Source organism: Anolis sagrei, chromosome 1 (genome assembly GCF_037176765.1).
Source record: "Anolis sagrei isolate rAnoSag1 chromosome 1, rAnoSag1.mat, whole genome shotgun sequence".
NCBI classification, from domain to species: Eukaryota; Metazoa; Chordata; class Lepidosauria; order Squamata; family Dactyloidae; genus Anolis; species Anolis sagrei.
In genome coordinates this window covers 61,885,750-61,903,838 of record NC_090021.1, presented here as the reverse complement: position 1 = coordinate 61,903,838, position 18,089 = coordinate 61,885,750, and the positions used below count along the sequence as shown (strand labels likewise).

Below are 18,089 nucleotides of genomic sequence, written 5' to 3'. Positions count from 1 at the left end.
CCAGATTTACCTTTATTCTGGAGCATACTCGGGAGGTAACAAAGTCATGAACCCAAAACCATAATTACCATACTTCTAGCAGTTCATATTTTTGGAACATAGTCATGTTGACAAACCAACATTTTCAAAATAGGGTTTGGCTTAAGATAGAATTTTTTATTCAATGGCTAAGAAAACATTCTGCTTTTAGGCAGTTGTGCTTTTCTTAACCACTGATCTCAAAATACAATGCTTGACCTGCCTGATTGATAGGAAGTGTCTATAAATGTTATAGATGACATTGTGACATTGACAGTTTGGGTGGACTGTATGGCAGTAATAGAGGGTTTTAAAAGAGGAGGTGACTGCCATGTTGGGTATAAAATAGAATCATTGGGACCTTTTTTTGGCTGTAGCTCAGTGACGGCACCTATTCTTGGAGAAGGTTCGGTTTCTGTTGTCTCCAGTTAAAAGGGCATTGAAGCTGGTAATGAGAAAAACCCCTGACAGCAACTCTGGAGATTTAAGGAATGAGATGAATTTATATACAGCTGTGTATGGAAACCATCTCTCTTTTCAATATTTGTCATGAAATTTGAATTTTGCTCAGACTTTTCTAATCAGTTTGAAAGTTGCAATATGGAGACTAACTACATGGTAGTATCCAATCTAATGAAGTGAAATATGAAATCAATTCACCGTCTCTAGAAGTGGTTTGATGTGGTCTCAGTAGCCCACTACATTGTCAGAAGTAGTTCTTGGTTTTATGTGCATATAAGGTTCCATAGCTGTGGACCCAAATCCTGGTCTCATTTCATTGCATAATCTCCAAGCTTGCATTTGCACAGGTAGAGTATAGGACTCTGATATCTGGAGATCTAAATGCAAGCAGTTTCTGGAGCTTCATTCTCATCATTCCGGAAGTCTAATTTCTGCAAGGAATCTATATATTCCTTGATTTGACTGTACCGCCCATCATTCCACAAGTATGGCCAATACATTTGTAGGGCGCCTGATTGTGTAAAGTTGGGATATGCTGTTCTTAATTGCTGTGACAAGCCATGTGTATAAAAGGAAATCCAAGCACAAGTCCTGTTTTAATGATGTTTGAAAACTTGATTTCTTGTGAACTTCTAAGATTGCAGGATTGGTTTCGGTTGTTTTTCCCTTTTAAGGATTTGTTTTAAAAAGTCAAAGAGACTCTGCTTTAGCATTTTCTTTACCTTTCTTAGACCTCAGTGATTGTTCCATGGTCTGCTAGCACCTAGCTATTAATTCTGGTTTGAATTAACTAAGGCTTTTGCTTCTTGAAACACTTAGTTTTAGTCGAATTTAGCCATTTATATTCTGTTTTTCTTGTCTTCCATTTCTCTCTGGTAAATGAATCCTAGAAGCCCTACTTCTTTATTTAAACCCCTCTCCCCACTTTTCTGGGTTTTGCGACTGCCAAGCCAAACAGTTTGTTTTGGCTATGTGTGCTATCTGCTTAACAACATACTCCGCATTCCCAACAAGTGAATAAGATACAAAAATAACTCAGCAAATTCTTAAGGTCCTGTCTGTTTTTAGTGCAGAGTCAAGTATTTGTCCGTTCAGATTTAGTTGGTTTCCTTGTGATGTGGGGACTGAGCCACGTCAGTTTAATACTTGCCTGGTTTCATATGGCTTTTGCCACCTCTTGACTGTGGTGGCAGAAGCAGGGCACATCACCCTCAAGGGGCACTTTTGGGAAAGCCAGGACTTTCATGCCTACTTCTTGAGTAAATCCTAAAAACAGGGATGGGAAATCTATAGCTGGGGGACAAATGTATGCTGTCAGGTGACCTCATGTGCCCAACAAGTTCTTCTGCTATATATCTGGCCAGAAATAAGAAGCTTTTTAAAAAACGGAGGATGTACTATATAGAGCTGAACTGTCCCAGGCAGCTAGTGCACAGGACTGAGAGGGCCTAAAACAGGCATGGATAGACTTAGACCCTCCAGGTGTTTTGGACTTTAACTTCCACAATTCCTAACAGCCAGTAGGAATTGTGCCCATACCTGGCCTAGAGTTAGTGAATGTGATTGTGAAAGTTGTCTGTGTAACATTCGAAGTAGGGTTGTGATAAGACAGAATGTGTTTACATTGAAAAAGTCATAACCTAAAATATAAGAGGAAGCAATTACATCCTGAATGAAAAAGAAATGTTTCAGGCAGATTTTTTTTTTGAGGAAGAGCAGAACAGTGGTTGCAACCTGAGGTTGACTAAGTAAACATTTCCACTCCCAGCAGCCTTTTTTTCTCCTCTCCTCCCCACTGAAGCCCCTCAGAACTGTGGCCTCCCCCACAGTTATCTGAAGCAATGTTTGAGGATGCTGAAGGAAAGCAGAAATGACATATATTCCCTTCCTATTCCACTTCTTAAACTGGGACATCTGTGAAAACCCGCATTGGATTCCAGCCAATGAGCTTAAATCTCATAATTCTGGGTTAGATGGTGTGTCCTATCTTTAGTTCCCAGTCTGGGCAAAAACCCAGGTTATCACTGTATGACAGAATTCCATTTTTACCAGTAACTTTATTTTGAAAAAATCCTTAGTAGGTCGGAAGGTTCATGTCTTAAGTGGTACATTACCGCCTACTGCCTAAACATACAGAGAAAAACAGGGCATGCAATTTGCTTGAAACACAAACCGCTTCCAGGTATTCTAGGCTGAAAGCATTCAACCACTCTCCCCTCATTAGTTTCAGTACACTTTTGTCTGGAAGAGCACTCTTAAGGGCTTCGTTGGCCGCTTTACCTTGCCTCAGGAATGTTTTCTCAGTGTCCTTTCTCCGAAGATATGGATGACCCCTGGATGACTGGCTCCCACTCTCCCAGAAAGCTACTGGTAGCCATTTCTCTCTGTGTCTAAGGCAGTTCCTGGCAATCTATCCCATTCTAACATGTCCAAAGTCAACTTGTCCCAGCTCAACTCTGTCTGGGCTTTACTCACTGACATTACGTTAACTTTATTTTTTTTTCATTGATATATGTTTCTGCAGAAAATACTGGCACTTACTTCAGGAGAGCACACTACTTCAGTGCAGCAGTTTTAAAATTATCATGTAAAGCCTTTAGGTGACTGTTCCTAGAAGCACAAGTTTTACCATTTCCAAAGAACCGTGTGTTCAAAACAGATATGTGTTCAATCTTCCTATTTTTTATACCATGTAAGCCAGGAGAGGCAGCTGGTGCAATGAACTGAGTGTTGCACTATGATTCTGGAGACCAGGGTTCGATTCCTCACTTGGCCATGGAAACTCACTGGGTGACTTTGGGCAAGCCATACACTTCTGGACCCAGAAAGCCCCATGATAGATTCACTGTAGGGTTGAAAATAATTTGAAGTCTTACAGCAACAACAAAGCCAAGATGGATAGAAGTGACCTTCCTTTGTGTTCTTAGTCAATATGGCCATTGCTTTGGCCACCAACACAGTGACAGTCTTAATTGCCTATTCCAATGTCAAGAGGTTTTTGCTGTTGAGGTTTTTTTGTGTGTGTCTTTAGATATTCTCCAAGTATTTAGCCTCTCATTATAGATTTTGAGTCTGAGCAATATGTTTTGAGTATGTCTTGAGCCACATTAAGTGCACTTCATTTTTTCCCACTTTGTGAAATATTTTAATTTTGTTAATTTTTGAAATATTTTACAGAATTAAATTCTGATTCAGTTTCATTTTATGTAAATTCATATAAAACATCCTAATTCATACCCCAACTAAATCCCACACCATATAAATCATTAGCAGTAACACTTGGAGATGGATGAATGTGTACAGTATTCCACATAGAAGGATTCAATCTGTCCTAATAGACAGAAAGGTTCACCCTAGTTTTCTCAATGGCAGAAGTCACTTAGCTTTTCCATAATAGCTCCAAAGCCTAAGGGCTTCTTCTATAGCTTTGAACTACTTCAGTCCAAGTGAGTTGGTCCAATGAGCCTTTTGGTTCTGCTCCATAAATGAAGAATAAGAATAAAAATGTAGGCTGGGATTCTGAAGATGGGAATAAGACTCAAGAGAGAAAAGAGTACTAGGTTTCAGGAGCATTTTGATGGGTTGTTATTATTAGGGGTGTGCCTTCAAGGTGCTTCCGGTGACCCTATCATGGGATTTTCCGAGGCTAAGAGTGTCCGATTTTCCCAAGGTCACCTGATGAGTTTTCATGATTGAGTGTACACCATACCCCAAATTCCTTGATTAACAAATTCAGCAGTTTTCATGGAGGTGTCAAAGGAGGCAAGATAGGATCCCATATGAAAGTTTGTACAGGGAATTGTCATAGCTGCAGGCCTTGTGAAGTGTGTCTAGATGTTCAATTAGTCTAAGGGTTTGATTGAACATGGGGACATTTGATCAGTTAGGCTTGAGAGTAAAGAACTTCACTACTGGAAAAAAGTATATGTTTTATGTGGGATATACCCGTTTCCCATTGTAGTGTATTTGCTTCTAGTAAATTAGTGTTTTATAAAGAATGTTTGTTTGGATGATACATCAATGTTAACTAGGATTTTATACCTCTTCTCTGATTAAGTTTTGTTTGGTTTCCCACGTCATGTCCATAAAAGAAGCATGAAAAATCATCATATTAGTACTCAAATGTGCTGCGCACATCTGTGTTATTAGCATCTTATGTTTAAAAGTGTGTGTGTGCTTCTTTATATTCAATGTTCAATTTCCGCTTACCTTAAAAACTGTAATATTTGTCAGATTTTGAATTCTGCCCACGGCTGTCCTATATCAGGCACCAAGCCTCAGTCGAACAGATGTATTCCCCTTCTCCGTGACCCCCACAATTCCCTCACTTGACCTTTCAGATCTTATCCTCCCAAGTGTTTTTGTCACATAAAACGATTTGGAAATTCATTACTGATTTGTTTTAATCTCCAAACAGAGTCAGATGGAATTCAGCATTGCTTCTCTATCCATACAAGAACCAAATGGAGTGACAGCACAGAATGAACAGAAACAACCTGTCAAAACTGCTCCAGCCCCTCCACCCCCAAAATCTTCACAAGTTGGCAAAACGCCTGGCTCAGATGGGCTTATACCACCCAGGAAAGAAGAGGAAGCCTCTTTCTGGAAGATAAATGCGGAGCGCTCCAAGTGTGAGGGTGAACAGTCTCCGTTCTATTCTCTTACCCCAAGCCAGATCAAATCCATGGAGAAAGGCGAGAAGGTCCTTCAGCCCTACTACAGGCAAGAATCTGGTCCAAAAGAGGCAACTAAAACAGAGAAGCTGAGTAGTGCTAAGCCTGAGAAGGAGGTCACCCCAGTTCTTGCTGCAACATCAATAGAATGGGAAAAAAATCAGCCTGCTCCACCTTCGTTTAATGCCCTTAATCCTCCTGAATCATTAGAAGAGTCACCAGCTACTGGGACCAAAAGTGAAGACAGTGATAGTGGCTTTCTTTCAGATCTGCATACGCTTGGTCAGGTAAATATTTAATCCCTTGTCTTATTTATTAGAGTGCTTTGTAAAACAACCAACAAAAACACATCCGTTCCCAAATGCTCAAAGAGATTAGGTATTCTTTGACATTATAAACTATCTGATCTTGTTTTTCTTTCCAAACAGCTTCCTTCCTTCTCTCTCTTTTTCTTTCTCTCTTTTTTGCCCATAGATTAGAAAAGCAAAGTACTGTTTGGGTATCCCTTATCCATACTACTTAGGAACAGAGGTGTTCCAGATTTTGGATTTTTTTAAATTATGGATTACTTTTTTCGTTTTATTATGGGAAATGAGATATTTTGTATTGGGGACCCTGGACACTTTTGGAGTATTTTGGATTTTAGAATCTGGATTAGAAATACCCAACCTGTAATTCTAGCATTATTATTAATGTACTGTCATTTCCAGAGTGTGGGGGTGAGATATCTATTTATATATACAGTTATAGATCAGGGCAGGCAAAGATGCTTTTGTTTCACCTCTAGGATGTTGCAGTTAATGGCGAGGAATGCTCAAAGTGACAGGCCAACAACATCTGAAAGGATACCATTCCCACCTGCTGTATAAATAAATACTTGGCTACATCCATGAATTTGCTGACATTTGGATTGCATGATATTCTTTAACCTGTTATATGAACATGACTTCAACTAATGTCTTTCGGATTAAAGCAGGGGACTTGAATCACTCTGGAGGACCTAGCAATGCCTGTAGAAGTGTTCTCTGTAGGACTGCAGCCTGTTGCTGTGGTATTCAAAGCTCTCACCCACTCATTTTAAAAATGGAACCCATACTTTGTGTGACAATCCTGGATGACTTTTAAAAATTGGATACTGGACTATACGTTTTGGATGATGATACCCAAGTTTGTGAATTAATTTTAAAAATGCTTAAGAAACCACATGTTGAATTAATTAACTATTCAACAAATGATTATTTTCATAAACATAGTTGTCTGTAGTTTTCTTTCCTATTAGATTACTCGTGGTTTTCGGACTGTCAACCTTTTACCAGCTTTCAGCATTATTGCAGGTTATTTTTACTCTGAAGCTCTGCTGAATACCACCAACATTTCATGTTAATAGATTCTGAACAAGGAGGGTATTAAGGGCATGCGGCATATTATGTTGACCCCGCCCCATACTCATGTCTGTATCCTTGTGCTTTAGGTGGAAGTTTCAAAATATAGGTGAAACAACAACAGGGATAGTGCAGCCTTTTATCAAACTCTCCTTTTCAGCCAAATCATAGATTATATCAGAATTGAGATTTTGACTAACCAGGGTTGCATATATGAACTGTGCCAGATAAGAGGGAACTATAAGTTGAAGGCAAATTCTTTCAGAGATTACAACATAAAGCTCCATTCTGTTAAGTCAAAAGCTTTTTAACTGTCAGCAAATGCAATTGTATACTTATACAGATACTCTTGTTTCTATTTTTTCTTGTTTTATTGAAATGTAGAATAGTTATATCAATACTATCTAAATCAATATTTAGTTCTTCTTAGCAATAGAAGCACATATGTTGTTTATTTCTTCCTGCAAGAAGTATCAGAAAGTGTTTTCTCCCTCTGAGCTTCACTTTCCATTATGGGACCATTATGAATGGTCCCATTAGAAATCCACGTGACTCTTTGGATGTAGGATACATGGAACTTTGGGTGTGGGTGGACTACAGCTCCCATCATCCTTTGTCCTCCCACAGAATCCCTAAAAGTATTTTAAGTTGTTCCGGATGGGTATCTGTGCCAAATTTTGTTCAGATCAGTGTTGGTGGGATTCCCACTCCTATTCGTTTGTGGGTGGACTACAACTCCCATCATACTCTGTCAACACCCACCCCCAACCCTCCAATATTTTTAAGTTGGTCGTGATGGGTTTGTGTAGCAAGTCTGGCCAGATCTATCATTGGTGTGCTTAACAGTTCTCTCTGGATCTCGGTGGACTAAACCCACATCATCCTGGGTCAATCCCCCAAAGCCCATAAATATTTCCTTCACAGCCCTGCTAGTATTTAAAGTTGGTCATGTTAGGTATGTATATAAAGTTTGGTCCAGATCCATTGTCTGTTGGATTCACAGTGCTCTCTGGATATGGGAGCTGCATATTTTGACAATGTATACAGATATTGGAGTGTCTATTACACTGGTTATTTTTCAGTTTACCATAATCTTTTCTGACTTTTATGTATTCAATTTGTCCAAATTTTGTGTCCCTGCAGAGCAATTCAAGTAATGTTATCTTGAAGACGGGATTTGATTTTCTGGACAACTGGTAAAGAGACACTGAAGTAGCATCTGCTCACTTTTGGAGAAAGAAGAGGAGCATCTTTTCTGTTTCTATTCTCTCTCATTGTTTTGTTCTTGGCTTTTTAAATTTTTCTTTTAAAAATAGTATTTTTTTCCAGCTCTTTTTAAATGTTGCCTTTGTACTAACACTTTTTTGTAAAACCAGATGGTATTTGTATTTTGGAATGGTGAAGTGTTAGAAGTGTTTTTAATTATATTATTATTATTATTATTATTATTATTATTATTATTATTACTCTATTCAATGACTAGCCATGATGAGGATGGCCTGGATGTATTTCTTTACTGGTATATGTCTATTAACAGCAAGGTGAGGAAACAGAGAAAGTGTGAAGGTGCCTTACAGGGGCACACAGTTTTGTTCTGCACACTCATGGGAAATGCTAACAAAGTGCAATGAAGAGAAGAACCATAAATATTGGTGGGATGGGGAATTAGATTTATTAAAGCACAATGCTTAAAAACCAAAATATATTATGTCTGTTTAAAATAAATTATACAGTAAATAAGGCACTACATCTTTTTACTTATTAAAAATGCTATAGGCATTTATAGGTGCAGCAGGTTAAATTGCTGAGCTGCTGAAGTTGCTGACCAAAAAGTTGGCAGTTTGAATCGGGGGAAAGGGGGGAGCTCTCACTGTTCGCCCCAGGTTTTGCCAACCTAGCAGTTCGAAAACATGCAAATGTGAGTAGATCAATAGTTACTATGTCGGTGGGACGATAACGGCATTCCATGCAGTCATGGTGGCCACATAACCTTGGAGGCATCTACAGACAACGCTGACTCTTCAGCTTAGAAATGGAGATGAGCAACACCCCACCCCCCACCCCCACCCCAGAATCGAACACGACTAAACTTCATGTCAAGGACAAACCTTTACCTTTATATAGTTTGACCTGGCTTATTTCTGTTGGTGTTTAGTGGTATGCAAAACACAACTGAGCAGAGTTACCTGATACTGTATTGAGAAATAATTTTGATGTGGATATGGCATAACTAAGGGGGAATGTTTAAAATAGGCATATGTGTATTTGAGACAATAATTTGCCAGAAATAAAGTAATGGATGGCAAAAAGAATCAGGATATGAAAAATTAAAATATAATAAAATAAAATATATAGAACAAAGAAGCTCCTTTCTTTGTATAGATTTAGAAGACCACTGCAAAACAAAACCGTGCAGTGAGGAATGTAGTCTCAGAGGGCAACTGATAGTCTTGGTGCTTGTTGGCATTCCTATAAAAGTGCCATTAGAAAAGTGTACCATAATCCCTTAAGGGAGTGGATTGTTTTGTTCCTCTTCTCCCTTTCAAGAATATATATTGTCATCCACCCTATTGCAAAGCATTGTGAGATGGTTTGTTTATTGCTTTTAAATGTTTTTAAATGGCATCTTTTAAAGAAATGAGTAATTTCTGGTGCTATTTCTAGGAGCAGAACTCCAGCTTGTCACATGCGCCTTGGTGTGCTGTTTTTGTTATTGATGTTACATATAGGGCGCTCTTTACATGAGGGGGAACATGCAAAAATGGTGCCTCCCAGCTGTAGCTTGAAAAAAAAACTACCAACCTACCACTCAGGTTACTACCACCTTCTTTCTGCTGCATTGTAGGCCAGGCTTCTTTCTTGTCTAATGTTTTAAGATATATACAAGTAGAACAGCTATGTCAGTTGAAAGTGTATCTTGAGAAGCGCCCTGTAGCCTTCCATCCTGACCCGATCCCCCACACCTTCACGCCTTAATTTCCCTTTACGCACAAATGTTATTCTGTCCTATCCAACGCCAAAGGTGACTAGCCTTCTGAACTTTTAATCTTCAGAATGCAGTTTCCAGTGCAGTGACCAGCTGTGGTGGCTCCTTGTGCATGATTTCCGATGCCATATGGAGATCTTCCAATGTTTGCATTGGGATGCAGATGTCAACATCCGGTTTAGAATGATGATGGGAGTTGGGGTTCAACATAGCTGGAGGGTACATAGTTGAAGAATGGTGCTGTATGTCAAAAAGCAAAGCACCTTCTCTTCCTAAAGTTAATTACTGGTTATCTCCACAATAGCTATGATGAGATAAGGCCATAGTAATCTTAAAAGGTTTCCATTTCCTAGACCGTTGACTAGTGCAACCAAATCCTGAAGATTCAGGTTACATCTGCATAAATTTGGTGTTCTTTCTCATTTCAGTCCACTTGCTATTCTGACTGCTACTCCCTTTATTGTATTTTGTAGTCAAGCAATATATGGTATGTTCTTCAAGTATCCCCAGTGAATTAAGAGTTAACTTTATTCCTTCTGTTTTAACAGAAGATAAGTGTGGGAACAACACAAACATGAACAAATATGGTTTTCAAGACTGAATCATATTTTTATATGTTGTCTCTCTCACTCATGTGCACACTGAAGTGACTGTAGTAGAAGGGAAGGGTGGGATTTGTGTGCCCCTTCCAACCTTTCCTATCTATGGTGGACACTTAGTTTGGAACTAAAGCCCCATGTGGCATGTTTGAAGATGGAGCTCACTCTCACAGTGGAATGGACCAAAACTTATAACGCATCTATATTGTAGAATGAAAGCAGTTTGACACCTCTTGGACTGCCATGTTTCAGTGGATTGGGATCCTGGGAATTGTAGTTTGGTGAGACACCAGCACTCTTTGGCAGAGAACACTTAAAATCCTGCAAAACTACAACTTTCAGGATTTCAAATCATTGCCCCATGGCAGTTCAAGTGCAGTCCAACCTGTACTAATTCTGCAGTGTAGATGCACTTTTAATCACACTTAGTGTAAACATCTTGAAATCAATTGAACTTAAGTCCAGATGTAAACCTTCATCTTGCTATTGGATCCAGCATGAAATCATTTCTAAACTTTTTTCCTTCTTGGGTATGATTACACAGGTTTTGTGTTGTTGTTAATCCACCTTGATTGAAGTCCCGTTGTTTTCATTGGGTTTTTATCTAAGTGTGTTTACTTTTCAGTCCATCCTGTGAATTCTATAGTGACATCTCCAATGCCACACAACTTGGGGGGGGGGGGGGTGTGTAAATATGAAGTGGTTGCAAGTACCGTGACAGTGTCACATTTTCAAGGTTACCTGACATGTATAAATGACTGTTCCAAACAGCAAAAGTTTGAAGCAATTTTAATCACGAGGAAACCTGTAGAGTCAGTGGAACTTGGATAACATAGTTTAATGCTACAGGGTTTTATTTCCAAGTCACTGTAGACATTAAAACAGGTTTTTAAATATATAAATACTGTTTTTTAAAAAAGCAACAAATCTGTCTTTTTTAAAAAGTTGAAGTTGAGCACAAATTCTTATGGAAAGCACTTTTAGAGTATGGAAGGAAGCATTTTTTAAACAAACTTATCAAAAGTTCAGAAATATAAAAGCATAAATGCTCCACCTCGGGTACTCTTTTCTGTGTGGACAAATGCAAGAATGAGATAGTTGCAGTTTTGACAAACACTACAGTAAACTGTCTATATTTGTTTACTTACAGAAAAGAATGTCCTAAGGTTAAGAGGAGCGTCTTAAAGTTCTTTACTTTACACATGGAAAATTGATCAATGGATGGTATCAGTATTTGCTCTCTGTATTTCATCTTATATGGTTAGAACATCTTCCTGTTGCTATTATGTCTGTATGTAGTCCTCTGCATTAAAATGAGGCTGTACAGGAGAATGTCTTGGTGGATTGTATGCATTGAAAGAAGCCAGCTGTATGCTACAGAACCTGCGCTCATTCTAGCCCTTACTCTGCTTCAACTTAAAATCTGATGCTTCTCCCTTTCTTTAATGTGTTTTTACTGTTGTTCTTATTCTTACTTGTACTTGGTCACATTTTATATATGATTCTTAATTAAAGTCAACTGACATAGACCAATGTCACTGTCTGTCTCGCGTTGTCTCTGCTGCCTTATTATTCATTGTCCTGTGGACTTTTGGATGTTGTTTGTTTACCAGTTACCCATAGCAAATTCCAGATGAAGATTGAATTTTATCTTATTTTTAACTGTCAGATTCATGGGCATAAGACTGAAAATAAGATCTGCCAGGCATGATGACTATATATTCCCTCTGGTTCCAGAATATTATCAAACTAGTAGAGTTAAGAAGCTTGTGAAGGTTCTTTGGGCAACAGATTGGTCACTGAGTAAAGAGAACGCTGGACAAGATTACTTTTTATTCTGATCCAATATAACTCTTCTTATGTTTATGATGGGTAAATAGTTCAGATATAAGGGTCAGAATTTTTGAGGACTTGTATCTTTATAAGTAGACTTATGTCTGTAGAAATTGGACAGTTTCCTAATATCTGTATCCACCAAAAGACTGCTGTTACATTACCATTACCACATAGGGAAGCTAGCAAAAGGACAGGTACATAATAGGGCCAATGCGCATTCCAACAATAGGGAAATGTGCACCTATTACAGAATCATAGAGTTGGAAAAGACCACATGGACCATCTAGCCCAAGCCCCTGCCATGCAGGAAAAGCACAATCAAGGTACCCCTGCCAGATTGTCATCCAGACTCTGTTTAAAAGCCTCCAAGGAAGAAGCTTTCATCCAACTCTGAGGCAAAGGGTTCCACTGCTGAACAGCTCTTAAAATCAGGAAGTTCTTCCTAATGTTCAGGTGGAATCTCCTTTTCTGTAATGTGAACCCATTGCTCTGAGTCCTAGTTTCCAGGGCAGTAAAAAACAAGTCTGCTCCTCTTCCTTACAACATTTTTTCAAATATTTATACATGGCTATCTATCATGTCTCAACTTTCCTCTAGAGGCTAAACATATCCAGCTCTTTATGCTGCTGCTCATAGGGCATAGTCTCCAGACATTTAATCATTTTAGTTGCCCTCTGGACATGTTCCAGTTTCTCAATTTCTCTCTTGAATTGTAGTGCCTGGAATTGGGACACAGGATTTCAGGTGAGATCTGACCAAAGCGGAGCAGAGAGGCATCATTACTTCCCTTGATCTAGATCAGTGGTTCCCAACCTGTGGTCTGTGGAACTAAAATATGGTCCTTGGCCTCACCATTATTACACTGTTGCAATGAGAGTGACTACTGTCGCGAAACCCTCTTATCATGCCAACGCTTATTAAATACGGTTTTCTGTGGACAAGCTGATGATGATTACTGGATTGCATATGTTCTGTATCAGAAACTAGTCCTGATGTGGTCTATCCAGTGCTATTTTCTGAATCGGCACCCTAAACAACCAAATCGAATGTAAATTTGACCAAAAACTTGATTCGTAACCCTTTTGGTACTGACGTTGGAGAGTGGTCCCTGGTCAAAGTGGTCCCTGGTTAAAAAAAAGTTTGGGAACCACTGATCTAGATACTATGTCATGCATCTTTTCAATTCATTAATGGGGTGTTTTATTGTCTCTGCTATGCAGGGACACTAAAGTTCTGTAACATGCACTATGATAAAAGGATTCCTAGATCTTCCTTGCATGGGATCAGGAAGAGAAAGATGACAAATGATTTGGCAGGACCAGCTGGGATTGTCTGTTTTAGAAGAAGCAGGAAGTAAATTCAAAGTAAACATTGCAACTTCTGATTTCTTGCTATGTGACAAATCTGTAATGCTATGCAAAGTATTTGATCAGTTCTACCAAATGCAGCATATTTCCAACCATTGAGAAATAAGGATGAATGAGGGCTGGAAATACTGTTATTCGGACACTACAAAATAAGTTTGTGGTCCTAAGATGCAGAGCTGCCAAGGACATGCATGCACTTAAGAGTATCCAGAATAAACCTTTAGATCAGCAGTGGGGAAGCTGTGTCCCTATAAAAGCTATTGAACTACAATTCCCAGTATCCTCTCATGGGGTGCTATTTCTGGAGGTTTTGGTGTTCAGTAACTTCTAGAAGGCCATAGCTTTAATATTTGTTCAAACTGTTACTATTGGAACTGCAGTGTGTTGGCATAATTTACCCAGGAGTAATCCCTACTGGGTTTAGTTGAACATACTCCCTGCAGGGTTATGGTCCTAAACTTGCTGAGAGAAAAAAAGAGCGACTAACTGGAGAGCCGATTGAAATGAATGACTTTGTTATTTATAGAGCAATCAGTCTCCTCCCTGAAGGTGACATAACATTGTTCTTCCTCTAATTAGATTCTTGGATATAACATTAACACACCAGATTCAACGAGCTCTTAGCTGGTTGCGTCAGCTGTCGTTGCACCTAATTTGAATTCAGTATTGGTCAGGCATTGTTTATATTTCCATATCTTGTTTATGCTTGTTTCAGCATTCAGTTGCTACACTCTCAATAACATGCATACACATCCTCAAATAGAGCTTTCCGCTTTGTATCTATTTGTATCAAATACAGCTTTCTGCTTATATTTTTTTATATCTACTGAGCCTATTATTTATCATCTTGGGTCTTAAATTTAGCAAATCACCTGTGACTACAGCAATTATTTGTTTAATTTTATCCCAGCTGTAGTCTCTAGAAGCCCCCGGTGGCACAATGGGTTAAACTCTTGTGCCGGCAGGACTGAAGACTGAAAGGTTGGAGGTTCAAATCCAGAGAGAGTGCGGATGAGCTCCCTCTGTCAGCTCCAGCTCCCCATGCGGGGACATGAAAGAAGCCTCCCACAAGGATGGTAAAACATTAAACATCCGGGCGTCCCCTGGGCAACGTCCTTGCAGACGGCCAATTCTCTCACACCAGAAGTGACTTGCAGTTTCTCAAATTGCTCCTGATGAAAAAAAAAAGAAAAACTGTAGTCCCATGGTCTTTTTCTTTCTAGCCTTCAAACCATTGCTTTCTCATTGGGCTTGTTACATAGAAGATACAATCAAGAGAGTGCTTTAGCTGAATTTAAAGCCTATGAGAAAATAAGGCAGTCTCTGAAAAGGGGAAGACTAAGTTATGTAAAGCACTGCAAATGAAACATTTTCAAGACTGAATTGCATCCAGAAGTTAATAGTCACTATAGATGCCAGAACCATTGCTTTATTGTATTATTTAACCAAACCACATTTGGACATACCATATGTTGCACCAGAAGGTTCGGCAGTAGATTGTCACAAAAAATGCTCATCTGAACAAATAAGGCCAATCCTTTGAATGGTTTTTTTAAAAGGCCACGTAAGTTTAATGGAATAGGCGAATTTTAAAGCAAGCATGATTTTTTTAAATCTCTATAAATAGAAAAGGGTCATTTTCCTAGATGGTTGAACAAATGCACATCTCTTCATCAATCTCCTTTCTTTCCAGCAACAATAACATCCCTGGCCAAAATTATCAAACTACTCTATAAATTTTAGGAAACGAAACACAGACAGTGGTCTGCTTACATTAGGAGGAGACAGTGCAGAGTTTTATTTGTCAGTTTAAATTTGCTGGCATTTTATAGTGTAATGATCATAAGAACAGAATCTCCAAAGCATTTAGATTTAATACAGCTGCTTTAACTACAGAACAATCTTGAAACCACAGATAACCAACGTCAGTCAGAATAAAAGTATGATACTATGTAGGAAAATAGTCTGACATGGGATTTGACCTTGGAAATGTTGCCTTTTGGATGGCAACTTCCAGAATATCATAGGACAATACTGTAGTCAAAAAAGCAACTCAATGCTGAGCCTGCGTTTAATTACTCTGATTCTTTGGATGAAGAAAATACTATATCCAACGGCACCCCATCCACACTGCGTTTCTCCAGTTTTTGTTATTGTTACTTAATTACCTGAGCCGCAGTGGCACAATGGGTTAAACCCTTGAGCCAGCTGGTCTGCTGACCTGAAGGTCGGGTTGCTGACCTGAAGGTTGCTGGTTCAAATCCATGAGATGGGTTGGCCTCCCGTTTGTCAGCTCTAGCTTGCGGGGGACACGAGAGAAGCCTCCCAGCAGGATTGTAACACATCTGGGTATCCCCTGGGCAACCTCTATAGACAGCTAATCCTCTCACACCAGAAGTGACTTGCAGTACGTTCTCAAGTCGCTTCTGATACAATTAAAAAAACTTAATTACCTAATGGAACCATTATGCTAAAGGTCAAGCATTACTCCTATTCAATAGCAGAAACCATCTGGAGGACGAAGTCAGGATGTGGTCTATTTGCTTCTGGCTTGGACCCCTGGCTTGGACCCCTGTTTGCAGGACTGAGGCCCTGGCACAGCAAGTAATGTGCAGCATTCATTACAACTACCTTAACCATCTGAGGCATAAAAGCAAGAAACATGCACAGGTGGACCGGCTGCTGCTGAGGCTGCTGCTAAATGGGATGGCACCAAAAGGTTGTTTTTAGTAGTTCCTGCTTTGTCTTCTGATGCAGAGAGGATGTGTTTTCTAGAAGAAGAAAAGAATACACAAATTCAGTAAGCAGCCATTGGAATCCTACAAGCCACAGTGAGATACAGAGAGGGGACTTAAATATAGTATGAAAAATGAGAAGTAAGGTGCTCATTACGCCCAATGTCAAATAGCCTGGATAGGTTTGGTGACAGTCCACCTGAGTTGAAAATGCTGCTGTTGAATGGTGGGTTGGTGAATGGAAAATAAATACTATTCAGTATTTATTTTCCATAAACAAGCAACTTGGATGTTTAACTGAGACCTGTTCACAGTTTTTTTCACCTGGGGAGATGAAGTTGCAGTGGTCTATCATGATTCCATCTCACATGTTTGGGTGCCCAATCTCTAGATTTCTGAATGTGCGCATGTTTACAGGCTTTCCTTGCCTTTCAACATCTCACTTTCTGACAACTTGCTCTTTTGGCAGATTTAAATTATAACTGATGTTGAACTTTCAATTCCAGTTCGCTATTTTAATAATAATAAATTACAGCACAGAAGGGATAATTTAAGTCCTGACTAGCCTACAGCATACAAATTTAGAAGCTTTTTTCCAAATCAAACACATTTGCATCAGCTTTCAGGGAAGGCAAGCACCAACCCTAAAATATTTTTTTAATGAAAGAAAAAGGAAAGGATCTAGAAAAGCTGAATTTAAAATGGAAAAAGGCATTCTGTTTTTATCAACACTTAATACAATATAAATAATGCCTATTACACTTATAGAAGGACTTTGAGAGATTATAGTGGTTCATCTGCCATCTCCTTATCCAAGGAGACTGCTGAATGGTTTTGAATTTTATTTAAATATTCTTGAGTATGTATGCTATGTAGCATTCACTTCAGCACAGTTTTTAGTCAGTGTCCTTTAATATTCAAACTCAGCTGGGAGATCATAGAATCACAGAATCATAGAATCAAAGAGTTGGAAGAGACCTCATGGGCCATCCAGTCCAACCCCCTGCCAAGAAGCAGGAATATTGCATTCAAATCACCCCTGACAGATGGCCATCCAGCCTCTGTTTAAAAGCTTCCAAAGAAGGAGCCTCCACCACACTCCGGGGCAGAGAGTTCCACTGCTGAACGGCTCTCACAGTCAGGAAGTTCTTCCTCATGTTCAGATGGAATCTCCTCTCTTGTAGTTTGAAGCCGTTGTTCCGCGTCCTAGTCTCCAGGGAAGCAGAAAACAAGCTTGCTCCCTCCTCCCTGTGGCTTCCTCTCACATATTTATACATGGCTATCATATCCCCTCTCAGCCTTCTCTTCTTCAGGCTAAACATGCCCAGCTCCTTTAGCCACTCCTCATGGGGCTTATTCTCCAGACCTTTTATCATTTTAGTCGCTCTCCTCTGGACACATTCCAGCTTGTCAATATCTCTCTTGAATTGTGGTGCCCAGAATTGGACACAATATTCCAGGTGTGGTCTAACCAAAGCAGAATAGAGGGGTAGCATGACTTCCCTAGATCTAGACACTATGCTCCTATTGATGCAGGCCAAAATCCCATTGGCTTTTTTTGCCGCCACATCACATTGTTGGCTCATGTTTAACTTGTTGTCCACGAGAACTCCAAGATCTTTTTCACACGTACTGCTCTCGAGCCAGGCGTCCCCCATTCTGTATCTTTGCATTTCGTTTTTCCTGCCAAAGTGGAGTAGCTTGCATTTGTCACCGCTGAACTTCATTTTGTTAATTTTGGCCCATCTCTCTAATCTGTCAAGATCGTTTTGAATCCTGCTCCTGTCCTCTGGAGTATTGGCTATCCCTCCCAATTTGGTGTCGTCTGCAAACTTGATGATCCTGCCTTCTAACCCTTCATCTAAGTCATTAATAAAGATGTTGAACAGGACCGGGCCCAGGACGGAACCCTGCGGCACTCCGCTCGTCACTTCTTTCCAGGATGAAGAGGAAGCATTGGTGAGAACCCTCTGGGTTCGTCCACTTAACCAATTACAGATCCACCTCACCGTAGTTTTGCCTCGCCCACAT

At 39.5% G+C, this 18,089-nt stretch overlaps 1 protein-coding gene across 1 annotated transcript in view; it reads left to right on the top strand.

Moving 5' to 3' along the window:
• Positions 1-11,653, top strand: part of C1H1orf198 (chromosome 1 C1orf198 homolog) — a 32,333-nt gene extending 20,680 nt beyond the window's left edge. The window contains exons 3-4 of the mRNA XM_060753794.2: positions 4,898-5,440; positions 7,679-11,653. Of these exons, the coding sequence (XP_060609777.2) occupies positions 4,898-5,440; positions 7,679-7,735 (600 nt within the window). The 3' untranslated portion in view covers positions 7,736-11,653. The remainder of the gene's footprint in view (positions 1-4,897; positions 5,441-7,678) is intronic.
• Positions 11,654-18,089: the final 6,436 nt, after the last annotated feature.